General features: G+C 40.1%; 3 protein-coding genes across 3 annotated transcripts; all 3 read left to right on the plus strand.

Annotated features, from left to right (window-relative positions):
• Positions 1-1,290: 1,290 nt before the first annotated feature.
• Positions 1,291-2,124, plus strand: LOC122004948 (ethylene-responsive transcription factor RAP2-9-like). The gene has a single exon (XM_042559821.1). It carries the CDS (start codon positions 1,372-1,374, stop codon positions 1,867-1,869), a length of 498 nt encoding a protein of 165 aa, XP_042415755.1. The 5' UTR covers positions 1,291-1,371; the 3' UTR covers positions 1,870-2,124.
• A 1,832-nt stretch (positions 2,125-3,956) lies between these two features.
• LOC122004949 (polyadenylate-binding protein 2-like) lies at positions 3,957-9,378 on the plus strand. Its single transcript, XM_042559822.1, has 9 exons — positions 3,957-4,466; positions 5,248-5,366; positions 5,480-6,136; positions 6,216-6,293; positions 6,368-6,457; positions 7,456-7,584; positions 8,420-8,602; positions 8,678-8,878; positions 8,974-9,378. Exons 1-9 carry the CDS (start codon positions 4,214-4,216, stop codon positions 9,211-9,213), a joined length of 1,950 nt encoding a protein of 649 aa, XP_042415756.1. The 5' UTR covers positions 3,957-4,213; the 3' UTR covers positions 9,214-9,378.
• A 192-nt stretch (positions 9,379-9,570) lies between these two features.
• LOC122004951 (cyclin-D3-2-like) lies at positions 9,571-12,578 on the plus strand. The gene is made up of 3 exons (XM_042559823.1): positions 9,571-11,619; positions 11,701-11,840; positions 11,930-12,578. Exons 1-3 carry the CDS (start codon positions 10,878-10,880, stop codon positions 12,188-12,190), a joined length of 1,143 nt encoding a protein of 380 aa, XP_042415757.1. The 5' UTR covers positions 9,571-10,877; the 3' UTR covers positions 12,191-12,578.
• Positions 12,579-15,524: the final 2,946 nt, after the last annotated feature.

Genomic DNA, 15,524 nt, shown 5'->3' on the forward strand with positions numbered 1-15,524 from the left:
AAAACTAAGGCGTCCTATTAATTTTAGGGGTGCAAACAAAGAGAGCAGATCTCTTGGTCCACAAATTGTGGACCAGGGAATGGTCCACTACATGTGGACCTTTGATTTGAATGAATCCCACTTATTTAAAGATGGGGTCCATTCAAATCAAAGGTCCAGATCAATGGACCATCCCCTGATCCGCAATTTGTGGACCAGGAGATCCCTGCTGACAAACAAATTGATTCGGTTCGTAAGTTTTTCGAATAGACTTAAAAATTACTTTTAAAATTATTAAATTTGAACTTAAATCAAACAAGTGTGAATATTTTTTTAGTCAAATTTGAATATACAAACAGTCAAACTTAAATCGAATTCTAGTTATTTTTATATAATTATAATTTAAATTTATTAAATTAAGATAAAAATACTTTAAATCAATTTAAATTTAAGTCATTTTAAATTATAATTTAAATATGATCGATTCAAAATCTGAATAAACTCGAGCTTAAATTTTATCTCAAATCGAGTCCTATCAAAATTATTTATATTTTTAAATTTGAATGCCTTTGATAATATATATATATTCTATCCTTTAATTACTTTTTCTTCACTGTAATATGAACTATTTTAATATAATAATTAAATAAATCTTAGTTCTCAAAATTTTCAATCTATCAAATATATTTATCTGGTTTATCACGCCGCCTCACCGTTCGCTTCCAGGTCGGCTTTGCCGGCACCGCTATATCCACCGACCACGACTCTCCCTCCACTCTCCTCCGCCAGATCCAGCGCCGCCGCCTCCATCCGTCCGTCCGTCCGTGGCCGCCGCCCTCACGCGCTGCCGTAGCGTAGTAGGACAATTTATTTACCTTTTAAAACCAAACATTACGAAACTATCTCCCGGCGTCGCACCGCCTTCCTTTGTCGGCCGCGCCACGTGGCGGCGGCTGCGGTCGACCTACGCTTTCCGGGCTTCGTGTTCGCCGCCTTCCTTTCCCCTTGTCTTTTCCTCGTGATCATTGCCTTGACGCCACGTTAATCCGACGCGTTTCCCTCGTTTGACTTTGCGTCCATTTGTCAACCATCCGGACGACGTGGCACCCAAAACGGACGAACGGAGAACGCCACGTCAACGACGGGAGGTAACGGAAGATTGACGGCGTCAAATGAAGTTTGTCGCTTTCCTCACTCTTTCCTTGTGCGGGACTCCATCAGCTCCACCGTCCTTTTGTTTGCCATGGGAAAAGTGGCGCCGACCTCACCGCGTTTACTGCCGGCCTTCGCGCTATATATATAATAGACTGCACGCAACTCGAAGCCACAGTTCGGTTTTGATTTAGGTTTCTCAATCGATGAGATAGGGGGAGTTCGAGGGACGGACGGACGATGGAGGGGCAGGTTGCGCCGGTGGTGGCGATCGCGAGGCCTGTGAAGGAGCGGCGGTACAGAGGGATTCGGATGAGGAAGTGGGGGAAGTGGGTGGCGGAGATCCGGGAGCCGAACAAGCGGTCGAGGATATGGCTGGGGAGCTACTGCACCCCGGTGGCGGCCGCGAAGGCATACGACACCGCGCTGTTCTACCTCCGCGGCCCCGCCGCTCGCCTCAATTTCCCCGAGGACATCTCCGCCGACGCCGTGGGCGCGGCTGACATGTCGGCGACGTCGATCCGGAAGAGGGCAGCGGAGGTGGGCGCGAAGGCGGACGCGATGCAGCTGGGCACTGCAGGGGCGGCGGCGGCGCTGCTCTGCGCGCGGGAGGAGGAGCGGCGGCGGGTAAAAAAAGGGGATAAGCGGCGGTATAAGAGTCCGGACCTCAATCAGGAGCCGGAGCCGGAGAGCGGCGACGACGGCGGCGGCGGCGGGCGGAGCGGCAGCTCGTACTAGGATGATGCGTGGATCAAGAAACCGGGGTGTCGATAGGCGATAGTTTTGTGAAATATCTAGCTGTAGTTTGTTAGATTTTTGTGGGGAATTGAAAACAGCAGAACCAGATTGGCGAGAAGGGATATAATTATGAAGAAAGGGACCAAATCAGTGAATAAAATCAAAGGAAATCTCTTTCTTTTATGGTGCAGATGTATGTAGCTCAAAGGGGTTCTGTGATCTACCAATAATACATCAAATATCCTTGATTTTCAATTGAGTTCCTTTCTTTTGGTGGCGTCCTCGATCGTCTCGGTTGATGGCGATTAACATAAGAATTCAATTGAATATTTTTAATCTTCTCGCCACTCTATTCAAAGAGAGTACCTAACTATCTTAATGATTTGTCTTCTTAAACTGCAATCAACTGCTTCATAATTGTCTCAAGCACGTCATAATGCCACTTAATAGATTGATAAATGGTCTTGAATAATTTTGTCACTAAGAAGTAAAATTGGCATAGTTTCGAAGCTTAATTATGACATTTGCCAGCCTTGCACTAACACTAACAGCATATCCAAGGTAAGCTTAGTCAAAGTTTGTAAAATTGAAAAAATTTTGATGATTGGAGGTTAAATTCTTTCGTCCGCTTTTGAAATGGATCCTTCGTAATTGTGATCGGATCATGACTATAATTCGGTCGCAATTGACTGTATTTCTAGATTTATATTCCTGCCTAGGTTATATAATTTGAGTCGGGGTAGACGGTCAGAAGCCACCTTGAGGTTATCCCCACTTGGCGCAAGACAACTCGACCTCTTACCCACCACCGATGACCTCCGAGCGGTCTTCGATCGCTTACCCCGATCTAAACTATAACTTAAGTAGGAATGTGAACACGGAGAGGGATTACAATCAATTGTGTCAGATTTCAGCTGTCATCTAAGCGTAATTACGGAGGAGACCAAGAGGGGACGTTGAAAAAACGGATCACATAATTTGAGCTCTTGATGATTGGAGGCTAAATCCTTTCGTCTGGTTTTGAAATAGATCCTTCGTAATTGTGATCGGATCATGGTTGTAATTCGGTCGCAATTGACTGTATTTTTATATTTATATTCCTGCCTAAGTTATATAGTTTGAGTCGGGGTAGATGATCAAAAGCCACCTTGAGGTTGTTCCCACTCGGCGCAAGACAACCCGACCTCTTGCCCACCACCGATGACCTTTGAGCGGCTTTTGGTTACTTACCCCGATCCAAATTATAACTTAGGTAGGAATGTGAATACAGAGAGGGATCATAATCAATTGTGTCAAATTTCAACTGTCATCTGAGCGCAATTATGGAGGAGACCAAGAGGGGACCTTGAAAAAACGGATCAGATAATTTGGGCTCTTATGATTGTATAGGTTAGATTTGAGATTTTGAATTCAGCCGATGTAATTTTTTAAATCTGATTTTTTTTTTTTTAAGTGGAGTCAATGGTTAATGATAACATAATTTTGTATCTTTGACCATTTAAAAATAATTTTAAAAAATTATTTTATGAAATATTGAATTATAATATTTTATTTGATAAATGGTTAATAATAATTATTAAAGTGGTATTTTTCTATTAAAAATTAAATATATTCAAGATAAATTTGAAAAATATATAAATGACTATAATTAAATTAAAATGTATAAGTTAATTACATATTAAATTAAAATATAAATTTAATCAAATTAAAATGTATAAGTTAATTAATTATAAATTATAAATAAATTAAATTAAACATCATAATTAATTAAAATATTAAATAAAAATGATATAAAGATATTAATAAAAAAAATAAATAAAGATACATGATTTAATATAATATTTTTTAAAAAATATTATAAGAAGATTTTTAGATTGGAAAGAGGATAATAAATTTTTATATGACATATTCGAACTATTTAAATTAAAAAAAAAAAGTCATTAAGATGCCCTAACGTTTGGTCACGTAGAAGTTAGAACTAGTCCGTTGGCGGACCCACACAGCGTTGCCCGTTAAGGTACTTCGCGTATACGTGCACCCGAAAGTCCGAAACCGTAGCCGCTAGGGTTTGTAAAAAACCGCCTATTTAAACCGCTCCGAAAGGCCGCCAAAGGGCGCAGAGCGGTGCAGACGTGCAGTTGCAAGCGGCTGCCTATCCGTTTCATCCGCAAATATACCACCCGAGGAAAATTACACAAGGAAAAAGAGTTTGTTCGTCGGATCTCCGATCCATCAATCGGAATCTTCTCGTTTGTTGTAGTCGTCGTGGTTTCGATCGTCCAGGGTTTCGCGGAGGACCCGGGAAGGAGCAACGTTTGTTCTTAATTTGGTTGGAGAGCGAGATATGGCGCAAGTCCAGATGCAGCCCCACGCAGTGGTTTCTAGCCCCGCGGATGCGGCCGCGGCAGGAGTCGGCGCGGTCCGTGTCCCCTCGACGTCGTTGTACGTCGGCGACCTGGATTTGGGTGTCACGGACGCGCATCTGTTTGATTTTTTTAGCCAGATGGGGCCGGTCGTGTCGGTCCGGGTGTGTCGCGATGTCAGCACTCGTCGCTCACTTGGTTACGCCTACGTGAATTTCAGCGATCCTGTGGATGGTAATTTTTTTTTTCCCAGTTATTTCATTCGCTTTCGTTTCGTTGTTGTTTGTTTCTCAATCTTCGTCTTCGGTCATTACCATTTATTGATGTGATGCATTTATGTGTCCTTATTAAAGGTAATTTGTAAATGCTTAAATTGGTTTATTCTGTTCTCTGACCCGATGTTCTTACCCATCACTATTTTTGGTGTTGTCGATGTTTTCCATTTTTTTTTGTTGGGAACCTTGTTGATTATCTTAACCTACATAACTATTGTTTGAACTATGATATTTAATCTTCTTAGTCAAAATATAATAATTTTCTAACGACGAAGACAGCTTATTGTCCCCCAAAATAAGAACTATTATCAAACAAGTATTTCATCAATAATGGTAGATTGAAAATTCTTTTTCTATACAAATACAACCTAATCTTTTCAAATATCATATTTTAAGAGATATTCCTTTTCCTTTATATTTGCTTTTGGCCTTCTGGCGTATTAACATAATGAACCGTTAGATACTGGTATTATTTATATATGTATCATATTCAATTATATTATAGGGGGCTCATTTATCTTCATTATGAAAAAATAATTTTCTCCTTTATTTTTTGCTTGTTGCGTTTTCTAAAATTCTACCACAATGTCATACTACTAGATACCCTTGTTGATTGACTTTAATTATGGTGCTTTATTATACTACATATCATCTGCTTCAGTTTAGTCACTATGTTTGAGTGATGTATGAGGAGCAATATATGTTAATTATCCTTTACATTCTTATGTTTCCATTGGCAGCGGCAAAGGCGATTGAAGTTTATAATTTTACACTTCTTAATGGAAAGACTATTCGCATTATGTATTCAAATCGTGACCCTAGCTTGCGCAAAAGTGGGGCTGGGAACATTTTTATCAAGGTATGATAATATACTTAAAATAATCAGGAATGTGGGCACTGAATGTTAATTGTCCTGCCTTTAGCATTGCTGTTGTTAACTTTGTTTTTCTTTTCTTTTCTTCTTTCTCATAGAATCTGGACAAATCTATAGATAACAAAGCACTCCATGATACATTTTCAGTCTTTGGTAACATCCTGTCTTGCAAGATTGCGACAGATGCATCTGGTCTTTCAAAAGGATATGGATTTGTCCAGTTTGAACAAGAGGAGGCAGCACAAAATGCAATCCAGAAGCTAAATGGCATGCTCATGAATGATAAGAAAGTATTCGTTGGGCCATTTGTTCCTAAACAGGAGAGGGAGGGTGCTGCAAGCACTTGTAAATTTAATAATGTATTTGTAAAAAATCTCTCAGACTCTGTAACAGAGGATACCCTACAGGAAGTTTTCGGTGAATATGGAAAGATCACCAGTTGTATTGTGATGAGGGAGGGTGATGGAAAATCCAAATGCTTTGGCTTTGTCAACTTTGAGAACCCTGAAGCAGCTGCTAAGGCAGTTCAGGAGCTCAATGGGAAGAAATTTGATAATAAGGAATGGTATGTTGGTAAAGCTCAAAAGAAATCTGAAAGAGAACAAGAACTTAAAGAGAGGTTTGCACAAAGCAAGCATAAGGATACTGAAACATTCCAAGGAGTTAACTTATACGTAAAGAATTTGCATGATAGCATTGGGGATGATAGCTTAAGAGAGCTCTTTGCTGGATTTGGCACTATTACCTCTTGCAAGGTTCTTTTATGTTAACTTTTAGTTGTTTGTCTGCTCCACTATATTTTGTTGCTTGCTTATGTGCTCTGATGATTTATAGGTCATGCGTGACAATTTTGGTAAGAGCAAGGGATCTGGATTTGTTGCTTTCCTGTCTCAAGAAGATGGTTCTCGAGCTGTAAGTTAACTATGTTGCTACTTCGCTTTTTGGTTGTCTTACTTTTTGCTGATTTTGGAGTGAATCTACAATAGCTATCTGAGATGAATGGAAAAATGGTCAGCGGTAAACCACTTTATGTTGCAGTTGCACAACGCAAGGAAGACAGGAGAGCACTATTGCAGGTAGTTTCTCAAATGTTGTGATTCGACCAACCGTTTTTATTATTTGAGCATATAAGTGATAAGACTTTGCTATCAATAACCTTGAGCTCCAATCTAGCTTTCTCAGAGCAGATTTTGAAAACCTATCTATTCAGTGTTGACTTCATGAACAATGACATTTAATCCTTCAAGGTAGCAAAGAGCTATTTTGCTATTATAGCTTAAAACCTTAGATGTAACATGGTCAAAGGCCTACCTAGTCTTGTGCCTAAATTTTATATTAAATTAGTTATGTCTAGAATAATAATACGTTTGTTGTAATGGTGACAATTTTTTAATATGTCCAACTTACTATTCGAATACACTCTCCAAGTTGTAGGGTTTCTTTCTTTGATCCTCTAAGGGGGAATCCACAAGATAAATATGATGATGCAGAGAGTTGTTCTCAATTATTAACGAAATCTTAATTTTGTTGCCCCTCGTTTATTTTTTTCTCCTACGGCTATTGCCATCTCGTTCCTCTATCCCCTCCATAGGTCAAACTAAAGATGGATCTTGTTTTGTTTGTAACACACACTCATGGGTTTTATTGGGTAGAGGGGTTGCAGCTTTTGTTTAATACTTTCTATCATCTACTCTCCCTCTTGCGTTAAATGGCCAGGAATTCAGCTGTCTATTATCATTTCTCCACTCAAGTGGATGACTGGAATACTATCTCACTTATCTTTGTAACATCTTTTATTGATTGAACTTTGGAAAGGACTTGTAATTTTGTCTCATTTTACAATATGAATTTCTCTATAATGATGTTAGAACTTTAGTTACTTTTATCAGTTTCCCTTGACATCCTCATCTCTTGGATTAATCAAATTTTTGGTCTTTGCATCTTAATACTACTGCATTAGTATTTTGTTTTAATTTTTATTGTCGTTAAATGTCATGATAAGTGATAATTGTATTCAATATTTTATTCCCCTCAACTATATCTTTTCTGACCAATGACTATCTGTTGGTTATAGGCTCAATTTTCACAAGTACGTCCAGTGACAATGCAAGCTTCAATTGCCCCACACATTCCATTATATCCTCCTCCTGGGTTGGGGCAGCCACTTTTCTATGGTCAACCACCGGCTGCACTTGTTCCTCAGGCAAGCAGATATAGATAATTCATTTATTTTATGACAAATATTTTTTTAACTACTGATTTTATAGTTATAGAATCTGGTTTTTAAATGATTGAAAGAAAAACTTCCAAGGATGAAAATGTTAATTTGAAATCTTGAAGATTTTTTTTATTTGCCCAATTGTGATCAAGAATTTGGAAGACATTCCTCTGCTATCGTTATTCTTAACATGTTTTTTTTTGTTTTCTTTGCTTTTTCTAAATCTTGGGAAAGGGGACATAATAAAATTTTCCCACTTCTTTTGATCATTATATGTATAACCAAACAATTTTCCTGTTAGCCATTGTCTTTTTAAAAAAATTACCATCTTAATCTAAATGTTTCTAATTTAGCCATTTTAAAAAAGATTTATCATATTAGGACTAAATGCTCTCATTTAGCAATAGTGGCTCCAGGGTTTCTAGTTTTTGAAATAAAGTTTTAACTATTGACGTTTGCTTTGCTTGCTGTTGTATGTGGTTGCATATTTTGTTGATATATAAAAAGTTTAATTATTGGGCATGTGCCAAAATTTAGGTTTTACAATTGATTTGGTGGTCATAAGTGGATTTAATGTGGTTCCTCCGCTCATTCTACATGTCCATAATGCAGTTCTGCATTTCATAATCTTTTGCAGAGATTTTTATATAATTAATGATTTCATCGTCGTAATCAACATCAAACTGTGTTTCTTCCAACTGTTTAAAATAAATGATTTATTTTACTTTCTCTCCTTTTTATTTCATTTATTCCGTATGCTTTATCAAACTTGTTCAAAATAAAAGAGGTATAATTTGTTCAAAATAAAACTTCATCACAGCCTGGATTTGCCTTCCAGCAACAACTTGTTCCTGGGATGAGACCTGGAGGGATGCCCTTCCCCAATTTCTATATGCCGATGGTCCATCATGGCCAGCAAATCCAGCGCCCTGGAGGAAGGCGTGGACCTTCAGGCCCTGTATATCAAACTCAGCAACACCCTGTACCAATGATTCAGCAACAGGTTAGTTACTTTTTGAAAAAATGCAAACTGCCCATTGTTTTTAACATATTATATCGAACATTTTTGATGCTACAGATGATTCCAAGGGGTGGGCGTCCCTATCGATATCCACCTGGGCGCAACATGCAAGAAGCTCCTGGTACGGGCGGAGGGATGCTCTCTCGTCCATATGACATAAGCGGTATGCCCGTGAGGGATGCAGGCATTTCACAGCCTATTCCTATTGGAGAATTGACTTCAGCTCTTACAAATGCTTCACCGGGGCAGCAGAGATCGGTAAGCCATAACAATTTTGTTTTGTTTATCTTCCAAGCAAACCAATCAGTTCTTCATGAAACCTCAACCATTTATATTTCTTTCATTATGTACAGATGCTGGGTGAGAGCTTGTACCCACTTGTGGATCAGCTGGAACACGACCATGCTGCCAAGGTCACTGGCATGCTCTTGGAGATGGATCAAACTGAAGTGCTGCATTTGCTGGAGTCTCCTGAGGCATTAAGTGCCAAAGTAGCAGAAGCCATGGAAGTTTTGAGAAATGTAGCTCAGCAGCAGCAGCAGCCGCCAGTTGACCGGTTGGCCGCTTTGTCATTGCAAAACGTTGTTTCTTGAGCTGATGCATCTGACTGCCTGGGCTATACATGAGCTTTGTCGTCGGGTGATTTTTGGCTGGCTTTGATCCTAGAGGTGACTCTGATAACCTTTTTTGTTTTGTTATTTATTCATTTAGTTTTTTTGCAGAGCTTTTAGAACTCTTGTTATTTCATAGGCTCCTCTATTTGGTTTGACTTAGCTTAAGATGATTATCTTATTAAATAAATTTAAACAACATAAAATTAAATTTGGATTGTGTCGTTTAACTTTAGACAGTTCAATTCGAGTAAAATTTAAATTAGAAGGATACAATAGAAAATAATACTGATTTTGTCCGAGAGTTGAATCGATGGATGCTGGAGGCGTGACACTCTCTGCTGACTTCATGTAGACTCCGGGATGACGTGGTCTTCGGTGAACCTGCAACAAAATTGAGCCGGGAAGGGGATTTCGGCGACGGCCCTTCGATGCTCAAGTCAGGCGAGAGAAAATTGAAACAGCTTAACAAGGCCAAAAGCTACAATAGATGAGAATGCATACCTTCGTCGAAGATTGGGGGCCCTTATATAGAGCTCTCAGGAGGCACGTGCACGCTTTTCGAAACATGTACGTTCCTCAAAGCATACCTAAAAATGGTCGTGTCAGAAAAGTGCGTCTGACACTATACCTCAACCGTCTGAGCATATCTCTGACATGACAATGGAAACTTCTAGTGTACGATTCTCTGTCCGGTCCGGCTGCCAACCATGTTATTTGTCGACGACACATGTCTCGAGAAGGACATCACCGGTTGTCCCCTTTGTCCTCTTCTGTTCCTTTTGTCAGTTACTAGCTTGATCGGGAGAGATGCAGGGATCCATTGCTGTTCGAGAGGGGACGTGTATTGGTCCGAGCTGGAAGGCCACTCGGCCACATACTCGGACGAGAATGTCTTCGTTGATTCGTAACTCGTCCGAGCGAACAGGCCGCCCAGCGCCTCAATTTTCCTAGGTGGACTCATGAGCGTCAGAAACCCGACCTATGGTCGAACTATCTCCGCGTCGCTTTGGGCGCTGTTGTGGCCGATCGACCAAGTGGATTTTCGCTCAGCCAGACCTCTAGGCTGCACATCTTAGATTTGACCATCACATGTCATTGACCTCTTGTAGTACAGGACCTCCATTCTTACTACTGCTGGATCAAATACGTTTTCTTTCATAAAATACAGCCGTTGTACTTGGTGGGTTCCTCCCCTCCACGCAGGCCGCAGGATGCAGGCAGGGAAAAGGAAAATTCTTTGTTTATTCATCATTGGAAAGTGTTTTAGGAATTAAACACACGATGCCAAAAAGCAGGCACTAAAATAAATAGGAAGCTAAAAAAAGACAAACTAACAAGTAGATAGAAGAACAATAAACATGCCAGCTTATGAAGCGCAGTTATGGGGAAATCTCCACTCTCCTCCACCAATTAAAGCCATCTCGCTCGCCTCTTCTTCTTCGAGCCACCACCACACCTCAAGGAAAAAGAGGGCAGCACGGGTTCTGAAAGATAAAGAGACAAAAAGACAAGGGAGAGAGAGCAGAGAAGGATGAAGAAGACGACTCTTCTTCTCTTTATTTGCTTTCCACTCTTTTGCTTGGGATATTTTGTATTATGAATCGAACATTGATCCATCTCTTCTCCCATTTGGTGGCGCAAAAATGGCTCTTTTATCTCTCTTCGATCAGCTTTATTGTCGAGAGGAGAACTTGGAGGAGTTTGGCGAAGAAGAATTCGAGCAATCTGTGCCGGCGACGCTTCTTTCGACGCCCCGTGAGTCCGAGCGCCACCTTCTCTCGGCGACGGATGTTGAGTCCGAGGAGGAGTGGGCGGAGTTGCTCTGCTCTCTCTTGTCCAAAGAAGGGGAGTTTCTACCGAAACTCTTTCCCGACGGCGGCGATTTTTCTTACCTCCAATCGGCGAGGAAGGTTGCGGTGGAGTGGGTCGCGCGGGCCGCGCGGCGGCACGGCTTCGCCGCCCTCACTGCGCTTCTCGCCGTGAACTACCTCGATCGGTGCTTCCTGCCTTGCGACGCCCGGGGGGAGCTGCTCCGCCTCCAGGACGACAAGCCGTGGATGGGCCGACTCGCGGCCGTGGCGTGCCTCTCGTTGGCGGCGAAGGTGGAGGAGACGCGCGTCCCTCTCTCCGTCGACCTCCAGATGCCTGAGACCCCAGAAGACGGCGGATTCGTGTTCGAGCCCAAGACCGTCCGGCGGATGGAGCTCCTGGTGCTCTCCGCTCTCCGATGGAGGATGAACCCCGTCACTCCCCTCTCCTTCCTCCACCATTTCTTCCCTCGACTCCATTCGAAGGCTAAATCCGCCGGAACTGACGCCGGCGCTGTCCGCCGCATCCGCGCGCTGCTGAGGAGGTGCGAAGCGACTCTTCTGTCTGCAACGGCCGGTAAGTACTCACCAAAAATCCAATCATTGCATCGAATTCTCAATCTCCCATCTGCTCAACTTCTGTCCTAATCAATTGAAGATGGGAGATGGGTCCGATACCCGACGTCGGCGTGGGCAGCAGCGGCATTGCTTCAGGCGACGGAATCCAGCGACGGAGGCGCCACGGCGGCGGAAGTCCAAGAGACCCGCCGCCTCATTTCCCTCCTTAAAGCTCCCAAGGCGAGATTTTTTTTACTCCCCGGTTCCTCCTTTCTCTCTTACGATCTCCTAACGCTAATTTGCTGACGAGAAATTCAACCCCTCGACAGGAAAAGGTGGAAGAATGCCACCAGGTAATCTCGGAAACATCTCAAACCGGCATGATCGGCCACAAGCGCAAGCTTTCTCCCTCTGATCTCCACTCCTGTCGGTCGCCGCCAAGTCCCAGCGGAGTGATCGGTTCCTGCTTCAGTCGTGAGAGCTCCTACGACTCGTGGGCTCCTCCTCCTCCTCGAAAGAGAAGCAACAGCAACGTTAGCAACACTCCAGCAGACAACACAGACGGAGAAAAACTAAGATTCACTGATTAACGTTTTGCCTATGGATCAATAAGAAATTTTACTTTCTCTTCTTGGAAGGTATGTGGCGGGTGTTGTCACAATGAGGTCGCAGAGGTCGCAGAGGTCGCAGGATTGATCCTCGGAGCAGTTGGGGAATAAATCTCTTATCCCCGTATTATATCCTGTCCTTCACATGCTCGTTCGGATGCTATGATTTACCTTCCTCGTGATGACCTTGGGTCGGATACGACGGGGGCGCTGGGAGCGAGTGTTTTGCCTTTTGCCACAATAAGAAATTTTACTTTCTCTTCTTGGAAGGATTCGCCTGGACTTGTGTAGTCTTTGACCTTAATAACAGACTCAGACCCATCTTCCAAAAATCTCCAGGGACTAAACCAACCCGAGAAAGTTATTTGCTTCTTTGTTTAAACTTTGCTGTGATTTTGAAGATTGTTGAGCGCGGGTGACGATTTTACAGGCGCGCGGTTTCATAGTTTTGTGGGACTTGGCGATGGAAAAGCAGCCATTGTTCTTTCACGAGCCATTAATGGATCTCATAATGAAAAGGCAAAAGCAGAATCGTACCAATGACCAATGAGTGTGATCTTGAGTCCTGGGATCATTTCTCTTTCTAATATTTAATCTGATATCTAACGGTAAATTTTCCTAAAGTCAAATCCTATGTAGAGTTTCAATTTTATTTTCAATTCTCTAATTACACTAATTTACTTAATCTTGTATAATTATATCCCATTAAATTACTTGATTTTAAATATTTTATACCTAATAAAATAGATTATGTATCATCTCTATATATATATTACATATTTATAGATAGACGATGTTAATGGATCAATTATAAATAATATTTAATTGGATAGAAAATATTTTAGATTTTAGTTTAAATGATCTTGAATTTAAGAGGATAGACTTTTTGTATTTATAGTTTGCAGCGTACCTAAAAAATATGTGTACATGAATATATTAATTCCAAAATTAGGGACGAATCAACAATTCGTCCTCAATTCTAAGACAAATTCTAGATTCATCTCATATTTGATTTTCTTAAAATATTAATCTTCTACGATGAATTATTAATTCGTCATAGATTATTAATTTATCGTATAATTTGTAACGAATCTTATTTTCGTTGCAAAAGCGACAATGAATATTTTATTTGTTGCATAATTTGGAAAGCAAAATAAATTTCATCCCAAATTTATAATGAATTTTGTGATAAAATTTTATTTGTTGCTAATTTAGGATGAATTGATTTTTTATTGCTAAATTTATTTCAAATTTAGGATTGAAAAATATTTATCCTAAAATTTCGTCCCTAATCTATATATATTTTTTATAATGAAGGTAGACACGTTATTGTCCCCTATTCACCTCGCTTTCACCTCGTATTGTTATACACATATACCTCTTTGAGTATCCACAACCTATTCCTATTATAACACCCACCATCTCATTAAAAAATATGAGGTCTACTGTCACATATATAACAACATATTTTTTCACTCACATTTCTTTTAACATTAACATTCATTATTTAAAAATCCACATTCCACTCAATTATCTTAAAATTATATCATATTAAATAAATATATTTTAAAATATTTAAATTATTATTATTTTTTTTAATAATAATCTTACTTTTTTTTAAAAAATAACTTACTGTTTTTAAAAATATAATGTTAAAAAATTATAATTTTTTAATAAATAAAATTTAAAAAATATATTTACGTGAAGGGGTATTATAACATCTTTTTCTATAACAATATCCGATTAATGCATCCAATATAAATGCCCTTACATTTTTTTTGAAAAAAAATTAAGGTTGATTTCGCCTCAGCCTTTGGCCCTGTCCTTGATGGCTGGATCTCGTGGTGCGTTGATTACCATCATAAAGAGAAATAGCGCTTCAATGCGCGGATATCATTAAAAAAAGAAAAAAAAAATTATAAAATCTGGATACATGATATAAAAAAACAAAGAAGACCAAACATGTTAAATGTTTTAGCTCTTCCCCTTAGAATTACATAGATTTCTTCTCCATTCCTCCAGTTTAGCATGGAACGATCACCCAAATTGCACTTTTCACCGTATATAAGAAATCAAGAGAACCATGAAGTTTGATGATCGAAAATGATATCGTGTCTTCTTTAGCCCCACATAACAGGAGTTAAGGAAGGTTTCGATGATCCCGGAATAATGATGTAACAGATAGATCTTTCAACTTATAACAAAGTGTAACGCCCGAAAATTCTCAAAACTATTTTAGAAATATTCTATGATTTTTCTGGAATTATTAGATATTTTTCCGGAATTTTCCGAGTAACGGAAGTAGCAAAAACTATTAGAAAAGTAAAATGGCATCTTTCAACTTATAACAAAGTGTAACGTCCGAAAATTCTCAAAACTATTTTAGAAATATTCTATGATTTTTCTGGAATTATTAGATATTTTTCCGGAATTTTCCGAGTAGCGGAAGTAGCAAAAACTATTAGAAAAGTAAAATGGCTTAAGGGGGAATCGAACCTGGAACCTCTCGGGTCCGCTAAACCTTTAGTTAGCCTTAGTAACCAGTGAACCCAGCAAGGCCATGATTAAAGGAAAGAGAATCAATTATATTTATAATTGGTTTTGCTGAATTAATTACTTGGTATAAATAGGAAATTTAAGTTGGGGTTTGGTTTATTTTTAATTTGGTTCAGCAACCTCTTCCCCTCCAAACCCTCACGCCGAACACCTCTCCCTCTCCTCCCTCTCTCGGCGCCAACCACAAGGAGACCTAGGGTTCTCTCCCTAGGGCCCCAAGGACATCTTCCGGCGACGATTTCAGCACAAGGACGTTCCCCTCCGCGAGTAAAGCACGTGGACGCGAGCGAATCGTCGAGAAGTCGTCTCCACCGGAATTTCTAGCGATTAGATTTGTAAGAAATCTAGCACACAAGGTAAGAAACCCCTCACCTGCAGTATAAGTAGCTCCGTTTGGTTTTATACGCACTAGTTTAACTATATGCAGTTTTATCGACGCATAGGGTGAATATGACCCTCCTCGCAGATTTAGGGATTTAGTGAGTACTTCTAGATGGGCCGGACACGTATTCCCTCTTCGGTGGGGGTTCCTAGACGTTATCGGGTGCCTAGAAGTGATCTCCCTAATAGAGGGGAAAGTTGGGGCACACTAGGTGTTCGATAAAATAGCTAGTTAAGTTAAAATGCAAATTAGACATTTTAATAGCTCAGTTAAATGCATTAGAAGCATTTAAATCAGTAAATCAGTTTATTTTAGCTTATATGAGACCACGGTCCAATGGGTGGGCTCCCACAGTCGCCTCTAGGTTCAGACAACCTA

This window comes from Zingiber officinale, chromosome 7B, assembly GCF_018446385.1.
Source record: "Zingiber officinale cultivar Zhangliang chromosome 7B, Zo_v1.1, whole genome shotgun sequence".
NCBI lineage: Eukaryota > Viridiplantae > Streptophyta > Magnoliopsida > Zingiberales > Zingiberaceae > Zingiber > Zingiber officinale.

What these genes read in the sequence shown, in the direction of transcription:
- LOC122004948 (XM_042559821.1), top strand. Translation starts at nt 1,372, where the DNA reads ATGGAGGGGCAGGTTGCGCCGGTGGTGGCGATCGCGAGGCCTGTGAAG.
- LOC122004949 (XM_042559822.1), top strand. Translation starts at nt 4,214, where the DNA reads ATGGCGCAAGTCCAGATGCAGCCCCACGCAGTGGTTTCTAGCCCCGCG. An exon ending in AAGAAGATGGTTCTCGAGCT is followed by an intron (nt 6,294 to 6,367) that starts GTAAGTTAACTA and finishes AATCTACAATAG; the next exon opens with CTATCTGAGATGAATGGAAA. An exon ending in TACCAATGATTCAGCAACAG is followed by an intron (nt 8,603 to 8,677) that starts GTTAGTTACTTT and finishes TTGATGCTACAG; the next exon opens with ATGATTCCAAGGGGTGGGCG.
- LOC122004951 (XM_042559823.1), top strand. Translation starts at nt 10,878, where the DNA reads ATGGCTCTTTTATCTCTCTTCGATCAGCTTTATTGTCGAGAGGAGAAC. An exon ending in TCTTCTGTCTGCAACGGCCG is followed by an intron (nt 11,620 to 11,700) that starts GTAAGTACTCAC and finishes AATCAATTGAAG; the next exon opens with ATGGGAGATGGGTCCGATAC. An exon ending in CCCTCCTTAAAGCTCCCAAG is followed by an intron (nt 11,841 to 11,929) that starts GCGAGATTTTTT and finishes ACCCCTCGACAG; the next exon opens with GAAAAGGTGGAAGAATGCCA.